General features: G+C 31.3%; 1 protein-coding gene across 3 annotated transcripts in view; it reads left to right on the top strand.

The window, feature by feature from the left end:
- LOC137920701 (eukaryotic translation initiation factor 4 gamma 3-like) overlaps positions 1-17,332 on the top strand; it is a 48,595-nt gene extending 31,263 nt beyond the window's left edge. For 2 of the 3 annotated variants that reach the window (XM_068763896.1, XM_068763895.1), the window contains exons 11-30: positions 3,419-3,811; positions 4,220-4,546; positions 4,702-4,832; positions 4,964-5,117; positions 5,199-5,368; positions 5,704-5,907; positions 5,982-6,125; positions 6,407-6,491; positions 7,738-7,865; positions 8,414-8,635; positions 8,726-8,899; positions 9,073-9,232; positions 10,114-10,188; positions 10,336-10,597; positions 10,913-11,099; positions 11,285-11,464; positions 11,870-12,028; positions 12,116-12,332; positions 12,876-12,977; positions 13,061-17,332. In XM_068763896.1, coding sequence (XP_068619997.1) covers positions 3,419-3,811; positions 4,220-4,546; positions 4,702-4,832; positions 4,964-5,117; positions 5,199-5,368; positions 5,704-5,907; positions 5,982-6,125; positions 6,407-6,491; positions 7,738-7,865; positions 8,414-8,635; positions 8,726-8,899; positions 9,073-9,232; positions 10,114-10,188; positions 10,336-10,597; positions 10,913-11,099; positions 11,285-11,464; positions 11,870-12,028; positions 12,116-12,332; positions 12,876-12,977; positions 13,061-13,140 — 3,554 coding nt within the window. In that variant the 3' untranslated portion in view covers positions 13,141-17,332. The remainder of the gene's footprint in view (positions 1-3,418; positions 3,812-4,219; positions 4,547-4,701; positions 4,833-4,963; positions 5,118-5,198; positions 5,369-5,703; positions 5,908-5,981; positions 6,126-6,406; positions 6,492-7,737; positions 7,866-8,413; positions 8,636-8,725; positions 8,900-9,072; positions 9,233-10,113; positions 10,189-10,335; positions 10,598-10,912; positions 11,100-11,284; positions 11,465-11,869; positions 12,029-12,115; positions 12,333-12,875; positions 12,978-13,060) is intronic. The other variant, XM_068763897.1, reaches the window with a different exon arrangement.
- Positions 17,333-21,569: the final 4,237 nt, after the last annotated feature.

The raw sequence follows: 21,569 nt of genomic DNA, 5'->3' as shown, positions 1-21,569 counted from the left end.
AAAATGAATAAATTGAACTATTCAAATGTGATAGTGCTGTTCCTAAATATAATCCAAATTATTATCGCTGAAACAAGAAATATGTTCATAGTCGATGTATCACTTGCTTTACAAAATAGCTAAAAATACCGTAATATTTTTAATTATAATAAACCACCATTTAGCCTTTTTTAATATTTATATAATCAAATTATCATTTCTAAAATTTTAAATAATCGTTAAAATCGGTTGTAGAGACATCGATCGATTTCTCGTGTACTTGCGCACAACACTAGTTTTACTAGGTCGCCCGTCCGCATGAAACGATCCAACATGGCGGCTTTCCTTCACATGCAATAAGAGCGTGGCCGAGTTTTTACCCTTTTAAAATTTTAACTCCAATTTTAACCAAGCAATTTTATATTTATACAATGAAATGAATTATCTTTTGCCATTTTAAATTTTAACAAATTAAGTGTAATAAATAAGTAATGTGACACAAGTGAAACGAGTGTTAAAAGTCAGACATATTCAATCCTTGAGTGACCTTTTGCATGCTTATACTTGCTTTACCATATTGTCTCAAGATTACAAGATATCCAGTCAAAAGCGTGAATTTTAAGAAGAATCATATTGATTTGAAGATTGTTTTATACTTAATATTACTCTACATTTTAAATATACATCCTGGTGTCGTGAAGCACGGAACTCCCACGTGGAAATAACTCATGACGCTATTTTTAGACTGCGAACTTGCTTCAGAAAAAGTAATACGAGTATTTAAAATCAAACGAAAGTTTTTTTTTTCCTCAAGGCGAATAGTGATGTGATTAATTTGGTATGCATTTTTTTCCCTTTAAGTTTTATATTTAGTTACAATTTTGATTCCATAGACCTGTCGTTATACCATTCTTACAACCCTATTGCCAATAACCTTCTTGCTCCTTAATTCCTTATCTCTTACCTAATTAATTCATCAATCGATTTCCCTTTATTGCACGGCTGGCATGTGACCTTCATTTTGACAGTCGGTTTCTAGACTTAAAATACTTTCATTCACAATAACTACGTTTATTAAATAAACTCATTGTTCGTTCTCTGCAATTTTAAAAAAAGAATTTTGATTGTAACATTACAACCGATATTTAGAGTTACTACATTTTTGTTTGAGAAGTTTTTTGTAAAGTTTTTTTTTTAAATAAAATAGTGTTCAATTAGATTGCTGTTTAAGTAAAATATTGTGTATAGTTATTATTAATTCTAACCATATAAGGATACATATATCGTAAGGATTTTTGAAGTGAAAGGTGTTTCCAAAGTCTTACCTACTTCTAACCTACAATGCATTCATGTTCCGAATTCGTTAATTGTTGGTGCTGCCACCTATAATGCAATTCCTGCGAAAACTTTCATACATCGTGCCGTTTTAAGGCCGAGAAACTTTTCGAAGTTTATCAAGCCGTCTTTGTTGCCGAGGACAGTTGAAAACATTTACGGAATTTGGCCCTCTGATCATCGTACACGGAAGTATTACTGAAATTTCTACTGCTACTTCTCCTCGCGCTCACTTTTCGGAATTGGTAGTATTGTTAGCCACGCATTAGCCACCGAAGTTAAGTCCATTCGGGCGATCTTGGGTCGAAATGTCAAGCGTATATTGAGCGAAAGTCCATACTGAGGGTCCGTTTCGGGGGCCCTTGAACCAGGTTATTCTATAGAGCCCGAGTCTTGCCTGAGTGATGAAGCACGGCGGCCTCCTAATCCGGTAACGTTGTTAGTGATTTAACGGCCCGAGGTTACCATGGGAGTTCTCGAACCAAGTTACGTAAACGATGTCGTCCTTTTCGCCTTCCACGCTGTTTTCTTAAACTAACGAAATTTTTAAAGCGTTATTAATAAATAACGTAAGAATGTACATTCAGACCAAAAAAAAAACCATACGTGGTTTATTTAGTAAGAAATAAAAACCTTTAATCTTCCTTTAAAACAAATACATAACAGCTGTAGTGGTTCATTTTAGTTAAAAAAAACTCGTATTAAATTGTAGATTCGAACCTGTTTTACGCCGAGCACAACAGGTACCGCATTAAAGAAAACAATTAAAAAAATATTTTTTTGGGAATAGCTAAGTTTTTTAATGCGATTAATATGGGCCGGATAAAATATTCTCACATCGCAATAACTTACGAAATAACTAGAAATTGATATTTAAGGTACTACTCTCAGTAGCCCTTTTTTTTTCAGGAAAACCCGATCTGACATGATACATGTGTCCTTCAATATTTGTTTGTCGTCTATGCATATTTTTTTTTGGTTTGCTACGCAAAAATTCCGTTGACTAATTCCACATGAAATTTCTTTGCGTGTTCAACAATTAAATTCAATATATATGTAATGTAATTGGATGACGCAATACTTATGTAATGTGATAAAATATGTACATATCACTAATCGAGCACACACTCGCTAAAATGTTCATTGCCTGGCATTAGGGACCTTGTTAACAAGCTCTGCAATTGTGTTATCTCGGACCGTCTCTTATACCTATACGAGACTTTCCGCGCGACAGAACATTTTATAGTATCATTAGGGGAGTGTGCTCCCGACCACGCCCGGTCCGGGCTACCTTGGTCCAAAGATCGGTCTACGGGTCGGTTCTATAACGACTTCTCATGCGTTAAGGATGTAAAGATCGTCGAATTTACAGAAGACACCTGCATTTACATACCTGGTGTCGCCACCGGCTCCATCTCCAAACGCCTCCTGACCACAGAAAACATTCTGGGACAATGATTCTATTTTTATACCTCCACGAGCAGCGCTCTTTGAAGTGCATCCACTTCCCTCTACTAGCTCTGAGTACATTCATGGATAGTCCAGTTTTATAGGTGACCCAAACACATTATCTAGGAACACTCACCTATACACGCCAACGGCGCAAGAAAAAAGACGTCGAGGAATAATTGCCACTGTCCATTGCTTATCAGCTGGGGTAAAACTTTCACTGCTAAATGAAGTGAGCCTCTATAAATTTGTTGTTGTTGGACACGTCCTCACGTACGCAAGCCTGTGCTTCGCGACAGCTATCCATGTCATTCACAGATTCTAGGGTTAAGGAAGACCTTGGAACTGCAACCAATCACCTAATTTTCAAAATTTAATAATTTACAATTCTATTCTAAATATACATTGTCTTGAGGCAATTGTTTTAAATGTTATTATCTATTAGATACTTGTCGATTTTTGATGGTGTCGAAATATATTAATTGCAAGATAATAATATAAATTGTAATAGTTAACATAATGGACATGTAAAGAGAGGTTGTATTAAGTAATGAAAAATTTGTCAATTTTTCTTACACAAAAATACTGTCATGTGTCAAGTGGTTTATGCAACTGTATGTTATAACTGTATATACATTAATATATCTTTTTCCAGTGAGTTCAGTTGATAGTATACCAGAGATTATCAACCCTGCAACTAGTCAAATAAATCAAGCATTCACAGTCGAAACAAAAACACCAATAGTAAATAAGCCACCACTGACGGAATTACTTGTTAATACGCCTTTAACTAAAATAGAAATACTAAACAATAACGATCCGCCTACATCTTCTGACACATCTGCTCCAAGTGCCACAGAACTACTTTCTGCAAGTATTGAAAAGGTTGCTAAAGAATCTACTGCCATACCTGATACATACAGTGATGGTAAAGAGGCTTCAAGTGCAATTCAAGCTCAAGCAAAGTTAACTCAAAGTATAACAAGTTGTACAAGAGTAGATCCCGATTCTAAAATGAAAGATTTTAACCTTAACTTTAAAACCACAGGTTTGTTTAATGATATTTCTTTTTGCTTTTCACAATATGAATTCTGCTTAATCTGATTGATGAGTTAAGTTGTTTCAACATTAAATGTTTGTGACAGTTAAGTAAAAGACCATCTCCTATTATCTTAGCCATCCTAATATGTATAAAACTATACTCTTCAATATTTGAGCATAGAATATGAACTTAGTCTAATGTACAAAAAAGAATCTACATTTACTGTATTTTTATAGTAGTTTATGTGCATTTCAATAGATATAATTATAGTTTAAAGTTTTATTTCTGTTATAAAGATTGGTAAATGTTCCTATATTAGTATGTCAATAAAAATTATTTGGTAATGATGTATATTAATTACAACCATATAATAGTAATGCTAATACATTTATCTCCATTAATTTGTAATATTAGATCCTGACAATGCAAATGGAAATGCACCTGAAGTAAAACAAATAAAAGATGAGACTGTTAAAGAAGATATCAACAAGAATGAAAAGGTAATGAAGAACCCTAAGAGTAATAAGAAATCTGGCAATAAAGTAACAAATAATGAAGCAAGTGCTAAGGAAACCAATTTACATGAAAATGGTAAAGATGAGACTGATAAAGTAAGTAATGAACAGGAAGAAATCCTGTCTAAGACTGATGAATTAATGGAGAAAGCACCGGCCATAATCAAGGTGGAGCCTGCATCACCTATCCCTGCCATCTTTGTACCTAAATACAAATATAGTGATGGTAAGAGTATTTTTTTGTAAGGTCATCTTATGTCTACATATTACCTTGTCTGATAAATGATCCGTTTTTGTTTTGAATGAATTTTTGGTTCAAATCAATTTCTTACATATTTTAAAAAAGGCCAGCCTATATTGAACATTAAATTCTGCTCTCAGATCAATGGTCACCGATGAACAAGTCTGGCAAGAAGTGTTATGATATTAGTTTGTTGAAGCAAATGAAGGATGATCCACTATCTAAGAGCAAGCCTAATGCACCATTATTAGAAGTTTGCAATGTTATAAGGGTAAGAATAATCATACAAGATTACCTTGAAAGCTTTAAGTTTTGAGATTATGTAATGAATATTATAATATTGATCTTTTTTGTTTTTACCTGGTGACTGTAATTTAATGCTATTTAAAATTTTCGTTGTAGAGTATGCCACATCAAGAGCCACAACCATTCAGCCCTATTACAAGACCTGTAAATGATTCATTGTTCCCTAACTTCGCTAAAAGCACTGGTGTTAGTTCAAGAGGTAATACTCCCCGTGAACCCAAGAAGGATGGAAGAAATATGGCTAATAGTGGTATAATTAGCTTTTACAATTTCTTTTTAATCGGTATGTCAATTATTATTTATTTTAAAATATGTATGATATTATTCCTAGGTAAAGGAAGCATGAAGCTCTCTCCTTCACCCAGTGGTAACAGTTCACACAAAGCTGTAATACGTCTATCACTTACTCGAGAAGAAGTAAAGCTCAATCAAACTAAAGATGCTTGGAAACCAACTAGGTTGAAGAATGCCAACTTGAGTGAGGAAGATTTTAAGACTCAGGTAGATTTTACTCTTTATGCACCAATGTTACATAGAAAGAAATCTCTGGGAAAAATAGTTTCTGTATAATTAAACAATAAGATTGATGTTTCCAATTTCATCATGCTCTTGATTTTCTAATAATTTTCTTTTAAATAAATATAAACAAGCTTTGAGCTACCTCCAATAATGTAAAAAGATGTTGTTGTATGTAGCTGGGATTTCCAACTATAAACTTTTGTAATGTATGTGTCTTTTTTTTTAATGAAGTAATTTTCATTAATATAATATTAGTATTGACTTTCAGAATTATAAATATGTGATTTTTGATTGGTTTATTTCATATTATTTTGTAGGAATTATACAAGAAATTCAGAGGTATACTCAACAAATTGACCCCGCAGAAGTTTGATACCCTCATGGAGAAAGTCAAAACCTTAGAAATCAACAATCAAAGTCGATTACAAGGCATTATTGATTTAGTATTCCAGAAAGCCATAGATGAGCCTAACTTCTCTGAGGCTTATGCCAATATGTGCAATAAACTCACCACAATTAAGGTTAAATAAAAATATATATATGATTATTATAATTTCTATTGAGAGCTTGATATGTAATAAGTTTTGATTAACAGGTACCTGCTGATAATGCACCTTCAGATCAGTATGTTAATTTCCGGGCGCTTATCATCAGTAAATGCCAGAATCAATTTGTCACTGAGAAAGTTGATGAAAATATACTAAAATTGGAGAAAGAGGTGTATGAATGTACTGACCCAGTAAGTTCAAAAATTTTATTTCTTGAATGTTATGTATACAGTTGTCATATGATATTTTAAAGGATTTGTTTGGCTTATTGATACCTGGTGCATGTTTGTTATGTGTCAGAATGTTATTAGAAGTTCCATTGCCCTATCCATATCTATCTCATTGGATATTAAATGTATGGTCCACTTGTTCCTGCACTTTTACATTCCCTATATTAAATAATTTTCTTTGCACATCTAACTGAAAGGGCTTATTTATTTTCTTAAAATTTTATACTACCATGTCATTTCAGGTCAAAAAGAAGGAATTACAATCGCTTCTAGAAGAAGAAAATAGAAAGGTTAGAATGAAATCTGTTGGAAATGTCAGATTCATCGGTGAGTACAGTCATTGTCCTGCAGTGTCTCCTGTCTGCTTAGACTTATCTATTTCAAAGTTTAAATGATTTATATTGCTTGCCTGGAGAACCATGCATGTTACATAGTTTCCATGTCATGACAATACTAGCCCCAGCTCTAGCTTCATATTATTAATATATTAAAATTTTAGTTCTTTATATTTCAAGCACAGACATTATATGAAGTGTATTCATTTCATGTGAGCATTTACTCATCCTGCGCGGCGATAATTTTCCGTTTGTGATTATTTTTGCGAATTGTTAATAATGCACATAGTTAGTGCATGTTTTGCATTTCTTTACAACAAAAAAAAATAAACCTGTTATGGTGAAAGTGATTGTAATTTTGTGGTAAAAATTCAGCTTGGCGTAGCTAATTGAAATAAACCTCTATTATATGCTTTGTTATTGATATTGAGATAACAATCTAATAATAAATACGATCAGTTTAATAATTCTATACCTGTAGTACCTCAAGTGAGAATTTAAATTTCTTAAGGAATCAATATTTAATAGGAAAATTGAATGTAATTAAATTAGGAAAAAAATTGCACAGTATCTCCAAATGTATTTACTTTTATGAGCAACATACCTGATTACATTATGTACGTGAAATATTGCTTATTGTAATATTTTCTACTGATAACATTTAATATCAAACTGCACAGAATTCTATTAATGTTTATCATCATTATTCAAATAGATATTTAGATTTCCCCTAAATTAACTTTTGGTGCCATCCAAAAAATAAGCTGGGTATATATGGCAATGATTTAAAATATTAATTAATGTAAAGTCAAGCAGGATTTTTTAAGCACTTATATAATTAAAACTTAAAAAAAATCACATTAGGTATTTAGATAACCATTAGATGATTATACCATTGTGTGCCCTAAAATGCGAAGCTATGTGCGAATTATGATCCAAAACAATTGTATGAATTTGTTCTTGTTTGCAGTATGTATTATGCATATTTTTTTATTTCTGTAATAATATGGTACATATTTTAAGGGACTAACTGTACGAGTATTAGTATAAATACTGTGTTGCTACAAGATGTTGCTTGCGAGTTCAAACCATATAATAAATTTGCTAATTTTAAGTTATTTACACTATGCGAACAATCTGTTATTCCTGGTTTATTTTAAATTTTTATATAGTATTGAATAATGCGATGATTCTTAGGTAAAAGTTGCAAATTAACAAAGTAGTTTTCCTCTTTGCAGGTGAATTATACAAATTGAAAATGTTGACTTCGAAGATCATGGTGTATTGTATGAATTACCTTGTGGATAAACTTGAAGAAGAGAAGCTAGAATGTCTCTGTAAATTGCTTACCACCATTGGGGAGCAGGTATTAAACAATTTTAAATTTATCCAAAACATTTGCCTCTATTTTTGACACATTACTCTGTAGGGCTACTCAACATTGCTGTATACAGCTTAATTGTTTCTGACTATTTCGGTGACTATTCTTTTCAAGGATAACTTCAGACTCCACATTTTCATCTTGCACACACTATCCTTAAAAACCAGCTATATTTTGTAAATTTAAGCCATAGCTCGAAATAATAAGGTATGGATTGGATAAGAGCAAATTTTCATGTCTTATAAAGTGAATTTTGGGATGTTTAAACCAAGCTTGAGTAGTCTTAGCCTTTTGTGCCGTAGCAGTCTTGCTGGAATTCCTATGGCCACCATCATAAGAGAAAAACAGGACTTTCATAATAACTTCGAAACCCACGTCTTAATTTTTACGTAATTTTTGGTTCTGATTTTTACCTCTTTTTGTCACAGAAATGTACTTGAGTAGCCTCATTGTAATTTACGAAACCATAACAAATATATGCAATATTTATGGACCTACTAGGTACATCATTTATTTATTTTTTCTATGCCTAGGTGGAAAGTGAGGTTAAGGAGCAACTCGAGGTTGTATTCAAAAGAATGCAAGAAATTGTGGAAAAGAAATCAAACAAGATCAGTAGTCGAGTGCGTTTTATGATAAAAGATGTTATTGAACTGCGCCAGAGGCGTTGGGTCGTTAAGAGCGTAGTAGACTCGCAGCCCAAGATGATGGATCAGATACAGAAGGAGGCTGATCAGCAGCAACGGCATATTGAGGTAACATTATAACCATTTGTGTAATTATTTGCATTTAATTCCATCTGTCTTTTATGGTCTAAATTTTTAAAATAAATGTATGTTCATCAGCTGATGAATGCTGCCCCAATGGGAGGGTATGGTCGACGTGAAGATGGCGGTCGTGGTAAACGTGGCGGAGAAGGACGTCGGCAAGGAAATAACTACATGGACAACAACTGGAAAGCTTCACCGCGTACAAACTACACTGTTGACATGTCGAAACTTAAAGCTGTCACACAAAAGGTTACTATTCACTTTGCATTGTTTTGATTGACATGATTTACAAATATTACTAAGAACACTTTAAAAAACTTTGTGACTATGAGATGATTACAATAAATCTGTTGATTTATTAATATTAATGATCTGCATGTATGTGTGTAAACCATGTTTGTTATCTAAAACTCATATTTCAGAACCTCAGCAATGTAAAACTTGCACCACAGCATACTACATGGAACTATGGTTCGGGAATGAAGAACACTGTGCAAGCTAGCAGTAATTCAATGATTAGTCTTACTAAGAATAAATACAGCATGTTGGAGAACTCGCCAGTCGATCCCACATTACTCAGAGGTTAATATTTTTAATTTTTGCAAATTTCCTTTTTACTTTTTTCCTTTATGTAAAAAACAATATTTTATTGTAATCTAGGATAACTAACATTTTACCCGTCAACATTTTCAAAGAACTTATGACTTGCGTTTTGGAGACTTAAAAGATCTCTTAACTAATCTGTCTCTTAAAATGACAGTTTCATTATGAACATACGTTCACGCGTTACAAGGTTACAACACGTTTGATAACTTAATTAAAAAGGTTTGTTTATTGTTTCCTGACAAAAAATATTACTAATTATATTGTAATAGTATAATTCTTGTCCTAGTTCTACTTTGTCTACTCATTTATTACTCAAAATTTAAAATAATACACTTTTTTCACAATTGACTTTTAAAATAATACATTATTTAAATTGTTTGATTTCTTAAACATGAAATCTATATATAAGTCAATGTAAGTATTAATGTGCATATTTTTTACTACTGGAGTGCATTACCTTAACAGTGAATACTCATCCAGCACTGAAACTAGTATTATCTGTCGAGTATATTAATTAGCATCTTCTGAGCTACGACACTTTCTGAGAAGCGGTTTTTGGCAAATTATTGACAGAAGACCGAATGAACTACTACTATAGTCACTATTCACAGACAAGTTTATACATGATCAGTAAAAACTAAGTCCTGCTAAATGTATTTTAAGTCCCATTACATGATTGCTGCACAGGTGGTTCTAACAATTTCCCTATATTCTCAATTAAAAGTAAATGAATGATACACTGAAAACTTAGTAAATTTTTAACTTTATAATTCATTTGTATTTATCTTTACTATTTATTTAGCATTAATGTTACAATTTTATGATGCTAATGAAGTATTGTTTGTCACTATGTCTAGCAAGTCCAGATTTGGCGCCGAGTTACGCTAAGGGTGCTTCAATAGAGAGGTCGACATTTAACACAAAAGAGTTTAGTAAGTAGATAATGTTATTATTTCATATTGCTTTTATTAAATAGTTAATATCTTATCCTCAAAAGATTTATATAGCATTAGTCTAAATAGCTATTATAAAACAATTAAAACACCGGGAAAAATTCGTAACTTGCTTTCCTAACACAGATACCGGAAGTAAATCTGGTTCAACCAGCGAGGCACCACCTCGTACCACGCCTAGTAGTCAAGCCGCGGTAGAACCTCCACCGCCTGTGGTGCTACCTGCAGAGCCCTTGCCGGAAGCCAAGAAGAAATCAGTTAAGTCGATGATTGAACTTAGCCTCATTAATCCGGACAATGATGAGGTGGTCGCGGATGTGCGTCAACTGTTTCCTTTGCAGTATCACGCTGCTGTCGTTACAGAGATTGTGAATATAGCACTTGAAAAGTAAGTTACGTTTTTGGAAGATTAATTTAAATTAGTATAATAAAAATATAGTCATTAATTTAGAAAGTTAATAAGAATTATCTTTGTGTTCACAATTGCTATTAATTTATATTTGCTGCCTTTATATTAATATTAGCTGTTTGAATAATTGTTTTCGTGATTTCCATGCTTTAATTCATATGGTAATGTTAACAGGTTTAACCGACAACCATTACTTTGAAGTTTCAACACATTTATTTATTAACAGTAAGGAGTTATAGCATCATCAAAAGTGAAGATCTTGTGATTAATTCAAAACCTTTTTTATATTACCAGATCACCAAAAGAGATTGACACAGTTGCCAAAACTGTGGTCCATTTGGTTACCACAAACACAATCTCGGCAGACAATGTTCTTGCGGGACTGGCAGAGATCTTCGAGTTTGCACCTGACCTATACATTGATATACCCATGTTGTATGCCTATTTAGCAAAGTTTGTAACTCCACTAATTGAGAAGAAAGTAAGTATAAAGTATAGATAAGAAAAAACAAATTTTAATAAACAAATATATTAAACCAGTAGTGTATAAGCAGTTAATTAAAAGTTACCTATCCAGCATAATGGCAAAGATGTTTTTTTTTTAATTACGGATGTTTCCAGTTTTGTAAGTAAAAAATAAGTAATGTTAATAAATTTTTTTTCCAGCTTATAACTTTTCCTCAAACATTTAGGCTTTGCGAGAAGACAGTTGTATCGGCAAATCATGGACAATTATTCCTTAAGGCTGTGATAAATGATCTTAAGGAAAGTATGGGACCTTCATTTGTAAAAAGTAAATGGCAAGAATCAGGACTGGAGTTAAAACAATGGATGAACGAGGATCATGTTAGTAACGATAAATTTATATTTTAGGAGAAAGCGGTGTTTTAAAGGAATTGTAACGATCGTGTATAACTCATATTACTACTATAATATCTAAGAAAGCATTAATAATAGGTTTGTTTTTACCGTGATCGACATTGATTAACAATTTACTGCCATCACAGTTTCTTTTTTAAAAATGCTCCAGTTTAAAAGTGTAATTGTTCTACAATTCTATTAAAACATATTTGCTCGGTAGTATTAGATTTAAATAAATGTTCCTTGGCAATACTAGTCTACTGAAAACAGGACACCTTGTGTGCTCTTTTTAAATCTACTACCTACTACATTCAATTGATTGAAAAATAATTTAACCTATATCTAGTAGTAGTCATATAGGGAAAAATAGGTTAATAATTTTTAATTCAGGTTCCAAAATGGATAGAAGATAACAAATACGAGTTTCTCGAGGGCGTAAAAGTTTGTGAAGAAACAAAAAAGATACTAACTCCTGCTGAGGTGCAAAGCAAACTGCTGCAGCTCATGAACTCTGACGAAACCTGCGAATGTGTGCGGGGCTGGATACAGGTACTAAACTCCCTTTTAAATTATGTTTTTTTTTTAACAACAAAATGTGTTGATGTTATGAATAATTTGATGACACTTGCACAACAGGATAATGTAGGGGAGTCATGCAGTGACGAGTGGTTCACGCGGGCACTGATGCAAGCGGTGTGTTCACATGCGCTGCTGGGCGGTGACGGCGCGTGGCACCTCTCCCGCGAGCGTATGCACAAGTACGCTCGGCTATTGCACGAGCTGGCCGCCCGCTGTGAGCTCAGCTGCCTTCTCGCCGTGCAACGTCTCGTACATAAGTTAGAGCATCCGCAAGGTACTTTATTGCATTAACATACGTTAATTTTAAGAAGGTAACAACGTTTATTATAAGATGAACCATGGTCGCCGACGTCCCACGAAGAATTGCTCGTCTAAAGTAAAAGAGTGCGGGGATTCGGTCACTGGATACGGCCAGCGATAGACCAGTCATGGTGCAGTCCTTGGGGGAGGTCTATTGTCATAGATTTTTATCTTTTCACATGAGCAAATTGTCCTATGTTCAAAAAAGAGAGTGAAGACTTATTGGTAGAAGAATCGCATCTTTTCTCTAATTAATAATTGTATATGGGGAGAACTACAATTCTCCTTTTAAAGTGTTTATAAGTAATAAATAAGTATAGAATTTACCATGCACATCTATGTGCATTTTTATTTACCTGCCTATTAGTTCTCTGCACCACTTTGAGGTAACTTGTAAAAAATTCCTAATAAAACATTAAGTTAGCCATTGCTGCACATTTATCATAAATTATAATTGAAAACTATAACCATCTGTATATTAAGTTTTTTGAAATCAATTTTGTTATAAATATTTCAGGGTTGACATTGGACATATTCCAGTATTTACATGAACAATACATAATCTCTGTAGAAGGTTTCATTGCATGGGAGACAACAGAGAAAGAGCCCGAAGGAAAAGGTGTGTTTATACAATTATTTATTATCATAATTCAGAAAAATATTTAGTATTATTTTTTATTTACAACTTCAATTTGTTCACAGCCGTAATGCTGAAGGCTCTGACGTCATTCTTCACTAACATTAGGGAGGCTGACAACGAAGACTCTTGTAGCGAGGACTGACGCAGGAAACCACCGCCGGCCCCTGGGCCTGCGCCCCCCATAAAGTTTTACTGTGTATATTTATACTAATACACTACAATAGAGAGTGCGTCAGCACTAGCGTTTCCAAATATATATATATCTATTCACACAGAAATTGAAATACAATAGATCCCTTCGTATTTTCCCAACATTATCGGTAAGGGTGGTGATCGGTTTTGTAACCTGTGCACAGATGACAACGAAGTCAGGCCCGGTCGGCTCGGGTGCGTTTAACTACTCGACAGTTTACTTTTGTTAAAGAGACGTCGGATTTGAGAATGTATATGTTACGTGTAACATGTAAAAAAATAAGGATTGCTAAAATTCTAGCCCGCAAGATTACTTAACGCAATCAAAATTAATAATCATATTATTTATTTACTATTTTAATGATAACTTTAATTATTATGACTTTGTCATATTTAAAAACCATCTCTATTTGAAATGACTAAAGTTTTAGAAGGTGAATAATCAGTAATAATAATCAGTACAATATATCAAATATTATTTCTTTATTTATTATTTTAATGTTCTCAAATATTATGAATTTATCACCTACTGATAAAATTATTGTTTGTCGAAATAATATTTTAATTATTATAATGATTTTAGACTTTTTACCATAATTTTTTTAAATGACGAACTTTTTAGAAAGTGTTTAATCAAGTATAACACATTATTTTAATTATTTATTATTCAATTTTTCTGACATGTTATAAATTGATCACCTGCCGTTTATGTTACGTTTTATCAATATTACATCTAAATTAGGGACAATGATCTAGACTTTGTCAGTTAAAACCATCTCATTTTGAAATGACTAAAGTTTTACAGAGGTAATCGTGTATGAATTATTCTAATTGTTATTTCAATTATTTGTTTCTTATTTTTTTCATATATTATAAAATTGATCACCTGTTGTTTATGTTACCTTTTGTCAAAATTACATCCAAATTAAAGACAATGATCTAGGCATGGCCAGTTTATCCTTTCTCATTTTTTAATTGACTAAAGTTTTACAAAGAAAATCAAGTATAATGCATTATTCAAATTGTTATTTCAATTATTTGTTTCTTATTTTTTTCATATATTATAAAATTGATCACCTGTTGTTTATGCTACAGTTTGTCAAAATTATATCCAATTTAAGGACAATGATCTAGACTTTGCGCCAGTTAATACCATCTCATTTTTAAATGACTAAAGTTTTACAGAGGGAATCGAGTATAAATTATTCTAATTGTTATTTCAATTATTTGTTTCTTTTTTTTCATATATTATGAAATTGATCACCTGTCGTTTGTTACCGTTTGTCAAAATTACATCCAATTTAAGAACAATGATCTAGGCTTGGCCCGTTTATCCCATCACATTTTTAAATTGACTAAAGTTTTACAAAGAAAATCAAGTATAATGCATTAGTTAAATTGTTATTTCAATCATTTGTTTCTTTTTTTTTTTCATATTTTATGAAATTGTTCACCAGCCGTTCATGTTACAGTTTGTCAAAATGACATCCAAATTAAGGACAATGATCTAGACTTTGCACCAGTTAAAACCATCTCATTTTTAAATGACTAAAGTTTAACAGAGGGAATCGAGTATAAATTATTCTAATTGTTATTTCAATTATTTGTTTCTTTTTTTTCATATATTAGGAAATTGATCACCTGCCGTTTGTTACCGTTTGTCAAAATTTCATCCAATTTAAAGACAATGATCAAGGCTTGGCCAGTTTATCCCATCTCATTTTTTAATTGACTAAAGTTTTACAGAGTGAATCGTGTATGAATTATTCTAATTGTTATTTCAATTATTTGTTTCTTATTTTTTTCATATATTATGAAATTGATCACCTGCCGTTTATGCTACAGTTTGTTAAAATTATATCCAAATTAAGGACAATGATCTAGGCTTGGCCAGTTTATCCCATCTCATTTTTTAATTGACTAAAGTTTTACAAAGAAAATCAAGTATAATGCATTATTCAAATTGTTATTTCAATTATTTGTTTCTTTTTTTTTCATTTATGAAATCGTTCACCAGCCGTTCATGTTACAGTTTGTCAAAATGACATCCAAATTAAGGACAATGATCTAGACTTTGCGCCAGTTAAAACCATCTCATTTTTAAATGACTAAAGTTTTACAGAGGGAATCGAGTATAAGTTATTCAAATTGTTATTTCAATTATTTGTTTCTTTTTTTTTTTCTATATACAATGAAATTTATCACCTACCGTTCATGTTACAGTTTGTCAAAATTACATCCAAATTAAGGACAAAGTTCTAGACTTTGCCAGTTTACCCCATCTCATTTTTAAACGACTAAGGTTTTACAAAGTGAATCAAGTATAATGCATTATTTTAATTATTTTTTTCTTATTTTTTATATATTTTGAAATTGTTCACCTACTGGATTTACCGTTTCACAAAATTAAATCTAAATTATTAACAATGAACCAGATTTTGCCATGTTATTACCATTTTATTCTTAAATCTCTAAAGTTTTAGTAAGTTAATAGTGAAGTATATAATACATAATATTTGCATTTTAATTAGCAATGATTATTTATGAAAAGATTTTGGCTTTTTCAGGCTACATGTCGGGCGTGTTTCTATAATCTGATGTGAGAATATATGTTACGTGTAACATGTAGTAGTCGTTTGAGCGCGTCAGCTCTAGCCCACAAATCGATTTTAGTGACGAAGTTAGTTAATGAAACGATTACGTCATTGGGGGCATCATGACTCTACCGCCGCGACTATCTCCTTTTATAAAGTCCGCGTCTACAAGAGTCGTAGTAACATTAGCTATAAAAATGTGTATAAAATAAAGGTTTTCGGATAGAATGATCAGAGAAGGAATGGAATGGAACTTCCATAGCAAGCCTCCATTACCTCCTGACCTTACTTTTAATATGTTAAAACACATAGTCTTTTAAATAAAATAAATCTTTGTTTTTGTTTAAATAGATATAGACAACATTTAAAGTAAATAATCGAGTAATTTTTAAAATGAAAAATAAAAAAAAATCGTTTAAAAACTATATTGAATTTTACAGTCATAAATCTGTGCATGTTTTACACTAAATAAATGTAATCGAACTTATATTATTTATTATTTTAACTATTTTTACTTGATCAGCTTAAATCACTGTTTGATAAAAGTAAATCTTAATTGTGGACATTAGTCACGACTACTAGGGCTTACAATACCGAACTTAAATCTTAATACCGGTATTATTAATAAGAAAAATTGGCTAGTTATATTATTACTCACTTCAGTTATTACTCACCTATATTGACTTGTTAACAAATAATATATGAAATTCAATATTGAATTCTGTTACATTTTTCATGTCGTTCGGCTAGTATGGTATTATATAATTAAAGAAGCAATAATTATAATTAAATTGAACGTTTTTATGTAATAATATTAATAACTTGCGTCTTGTTTATTAAAGTATGCTCTTAAAAACATAAACAATTAATCTTTCAATTTTTACTTATAAACACTAAAACTCATTAATACATTTATATAAACAAGACCTGTTTATTGGGCAATAGACGTAAAACATGAACAATATATTTGTATTGCTGGCACCGCCGCTTCTCGATGGTGCCATACTCGGCTCCGTTTGCGTAATAAATGTTCCTGATTAGATATTAATACAATGAAATTCTTTATATATCGTAAAAAAAATTATTATTTTAATTGGATTTATATTGTGCATAAATTCAATTTTCACCAACTAATGTAATACCGGATTTCAATACCGGACAAAAATCGTCCGGAATCCCGGTATTGTAAACCCTTAAGACTACATATTTTTTTAATTCATCTCAAATGACTAATATTTTAAAAAGAAAATTATCAAGCTTAATACGGTATATATTTTAATTAGCATGGGTTTTATGAAAAGAATTATTAAAAAGAATTTTATTTTATCCCAATATCCAGCTTTTTTAATGTTTTAAAAATATATTTATTTAATTGTTTAGTTATAACATTGTAACGGGGCTTTAGTGAGCCGTGAATTCCTGATGTAACTAGTGGCGAATGGAGTTTAGGCTGGCTCTTAACGAATGGGGCTGCCCAACCCCGTTCCTGCCACTGAGTTTGATTTATCATCTTTTAACGTATGTAAATAAATTTTAAAGAAACTCAAATGTGTTTTTAATAATTGATATTTTTTTTTGATTAAAATTTAAAAATATTAATCCAATATAGTCTACGTAAATTCTAGTTGTTGAGCAGAAAACTATTAAGTCGTCGATGTACGATATGTTTTAATTAACCAAGGAACTGACCTCTGTAATATTCCATTATTGATGATGAAAAGAGACTTCTGGCACGCACCCTTCACTCATGTTTTCGCATCAAGAAAACTGATCGACTAATGACTGCGCACAAGAACAAACGTTCCAAGCGGTTTGATGCACGACGTCGAATATACGCATAAACTTTCATATTGAAATAACCAGTATTAATAGTTTATTTGCCTTACGCCAGTAATAATAATCTTTGTTATATAAATACGAAAGGTTAGTTTGATATAAATAGTATAGGTTGAATTATTTATTTCTGAAAAAGCCATCACTTTCACTACATAATATAAAAAACAAAGTTGCTTTCCGCCGTCTGTCCCTATGTATGCTTAGATTTTTAGGACTGCAACGGATTGATTAGAGGTACGGAATTTTCGCAAAAAAAAATCACCAATTTCGCATTTATATTTTTCAAAATTTGCAAATTTCGCATTTATAATTTCGAAGTAAAAAAAAATTGGGCAAATTAGATTTTTAGAAAACAAAAATACTTGTTTAGCAATTTTATTACTAAATATGAAAATAAAGTTTTACAAAATACAAAATTGTATAGTACAAGTCTTAATATTAAAGATTTTTAATTAATTAAAAGATAACATTGTAAAAATTTCAACACTCGACTCCTTAAGCGCCGTTCTTCGGTCTGTTACGACGACATTGTATATGCTGTAGAAGCGTTCAGCGTCCACGCTGTTGGTTGGACTCCAAATACTCTGTAATGCTGCTTCAGCAAAAGACTTGAAGTTGCATTTGACAGCCAACAATTTGTCCTTTACATTGGGGTTTTCATTTAACCCTTTGACTGCGATGAACGCTTATATGCGTTTAACAGAAAAAAATGTTAAAATGTAGGAAACACTAAAAACATTATAAAATAAAATAAAAACATTCAAATTATTTGTTAAAAAGAGTATAATGGCATAAAAACAATAGAAACGCGTTTTTATTAAAATAATTAAGAAATGTCAGTAAAAAGAGATTCTTTAATGACTATAAAGGAACAACAAAGGGAAATAATAAAAAAAAATTACGACGATGTTTAAATTATTTGACTTTTTTCTATGAAACATTCAATTATGTTTTATCAAAAATTTTAAAAATTAATGCTTTTTTTATAAAATATTTTTACTTGGATCCGAGATCAAGATATCTTTTTTTTATTTAAGTTCATGATTAAATATCAGAATATTTAATACAAGTTTAGTTCATTTATTGTCATTTAATATTGATTTGTGCATTAAAAAAGTATAATTTTTTTTAAAGTATGCATTTATGTAAACAGAAGACGAAAGCAAAATAGTATTTTGTTTAATGGTATAATACAAATATTTATTTAGCATTAAAAGTTTCTGAAATTTGCTGTAAAAATTCAGTCCCTGGCGATCGTTTTTGAAAAAATAATTCCGCAGTCAAAGGGTTAAAATGACAGACCGATGAATAACCTATGAAAGTGCGCATACCCATCAATTAGCTCATTTTGAGGAATTTCTTGGAAAGAAGGAATTTTCGAAAAGCTTTCATCCTGTCGAGTCAGTTCGTGTCCAAAAAGTCGCATCGACCGTTTCGTCCGAAACGAACTTCGCTCAAGTTCAATTGGGGCGAGTCGCAACTCGGGAGATACGATAATAATTAACAATCCATCATACGAACATTATTCTACATTTCGCATTTATTCGCATTTATGTTAAAATTTCGCATTTATTCGCATCTATTTCGTAAATACGAAAATTCCGTACCCCTAATTATGATGCGTTTTTTTAAATAAATAGTCATTCGAGAGGAAGGTTTCTAAGTATTATAACATTCAATATATAAAAAAAAGGTTTTGTGACTACAATTACAGATTACAAAAATTAAATCATTAATCACAGTGTAGATTACACGATTAAAGTTTTAAAAATCGATATTTGGGAGTCCTCGTCCTTTCCGATGAGAAATTCCATGGAAAAAATAAAGAAAAGTCGGCACCATATCGAAATTTGTATTTAATTGACCAATTGCTTCCTACATCGATACCGACAACGAATCTCATGAAAATTGTGACTACACATAGTTGTATCAAACATAAGAAGTTAGAGCATTAGTTAAGTAGCAATCGCAAAAATATCGATAATCTATGTCAAACTTATTTTGACAATCTCTACTAAGAGTATAAAATGGTATCGCAATAAACAAATAATCGAAGAATGTCGCAGCGATAGTACATTATTACATAGATTAAAACAAAATATTGTAATTGATAGTGTATCCATTCTTCTAAATGATTGTTTATTTATTTTATTTCATGAACAAACAGTTCAATTATAGTTTTTCTATGATAAGCTTCATTACAGATTTATAGTTCCCTTAAATAAAAATTTAAACCTTAACAACACCAATGTGTAATTATTATTATTGAACTTTTGATTTACAATTAAAAGGCTCGCATATTCATAAACAGTTTAATTATAAGTACAGTTCAAGTTCATGAAACATGATCAATAATAATAATTATGATCAAATCTTTTCGTTTTGACTTTTTATTTTCTTTACAATTCCTAGAAATTCCTTATATGATTGTTATTTGCTGTAAATTTAACGGTAGTTGTATAGCTATTTATCAATTCTGTGAATGTTATATTGAACAGTAGATTTGAAATTATAATTTTTCTGTACTTATAAAGTTTATTTGTTGCTTTTTGCGTTCCCGGCGCTGGCAGCACTGACTTAACAATATCGTCGTTGGGCGCCATCTAGCACAACAGATTTCAGATAGTGAGTGACAGTTAGTCTGTGTAGATAAGAAGGAATTAAAAAAAACCTGTTGCAACATATCGATAGATGACGCATTGAAAATAAAAATATCATTCGTTAATGACGAAATTATAATTACAAGGTGCCATTTTAAGTTTAAATGCATATTATTGCTGTCGTCCTGTTGCGCTTTAGACGTTAGTTGAAGTCCGTCATCTGTTATTGTCATCATGTCAGCCAACAGATGCGCAATGTAAGGCATAGGTGGGTGACCATTAAAGGTTGCCACGATAACTGGTTGTCGACTACTCGTATCCAGCAGTGCAGCACTTCTCTTGACTATGTCATCGGTTCACTTCTAAATATATAGTACAAAAAACGAAACCAGCACCAAGTTTTTAAAAAATTTTGGACAAGTGCGCTTCTATAAAAGTTTTAGAATGACTAGCGACAAAATCCTATTGTTATGGAAATTAGAATTAGCAGCAATAAATAATATCATAGCGATTATTTGACCCTGAGTAAAATATAGTAAAAAAATTGGGAAAAAACAGTTATTATTTTAGTGAGCTTTATGCAATATCTTATGATAGAACTTATTTCCACTGAAAAGTAGAAGTTAATTATAAAAATGGCACAGTGCGAGAGACAGACGGACGAAACCAATTTATCTAGAAAATAAACACATCATTAAAGTGCCGTACGTAAACCAACAATGCTATTTAATACTTTAAATTCCTAGACTTAGACAAAAAGAAATTTTATGTAGTTATTAAAAAGTTTTGGATTAATATCAAGTCACCAATACCCACATTTCTAAAACTTATTATAATACTAAGTTAAGGTTAAGTGCTTAAAGCTATTATAAACTTAAAGCTCTTTCATTTATAGCTTTATTCTTCATCTGGAAATAATAATTTGCCTACGTAAAGTATGTCTCGTACTATTCAATCAGTAATGGAGAAGTACAGAAGAGCGCCTTCACATTTTTATACATTCATATAAATAACTATTAGAAACTAAACCTTAGCGAAATGATGATGTAGATGGTAATCATAACCATCATCATCTCCATTGACTGCATTGTAAGAATTACATTTTAATTTTGTGTACTAAATTACAAAGAAATAAGATTTATTGTGATAATTTCTCTGTATACAGAGTGATTGAATAAAGGTGTTAAAATTTAATAGGATAAATCTATAGCTCATTTTTAAGCAAAAATATTTAACGCTTTTACACCAATCTCCCTTTATAAAGCGATGAAACACAATAATAAATTATTAATATTAATATTGACCCATTTAGCCTGTAGAACAGAGTAAAATGCGCAGCCTAAGACATT

The sequence above is a fragment of the Battus philenor genome, unplaced genomic scaffold (genome assembly GCF_028537555.1).
Source record: "Battus philenor isolate CCGP_79_NKW_IND1 unplaced genomic scaffold, ilBatPhil1.0.hap1 SCAF_1, whole genome shotgun sequence".
Classification (NCBI taxonomy): domain Eukaryota; kingdom Metazoa; phylum Arthropoda; class Insecta; order Lepidoptera; family Papilionidae; genus Battus; species Battus philenor.
This window is presented reverse-complemented; position numbering and strand designations above follow the sequence as displayed.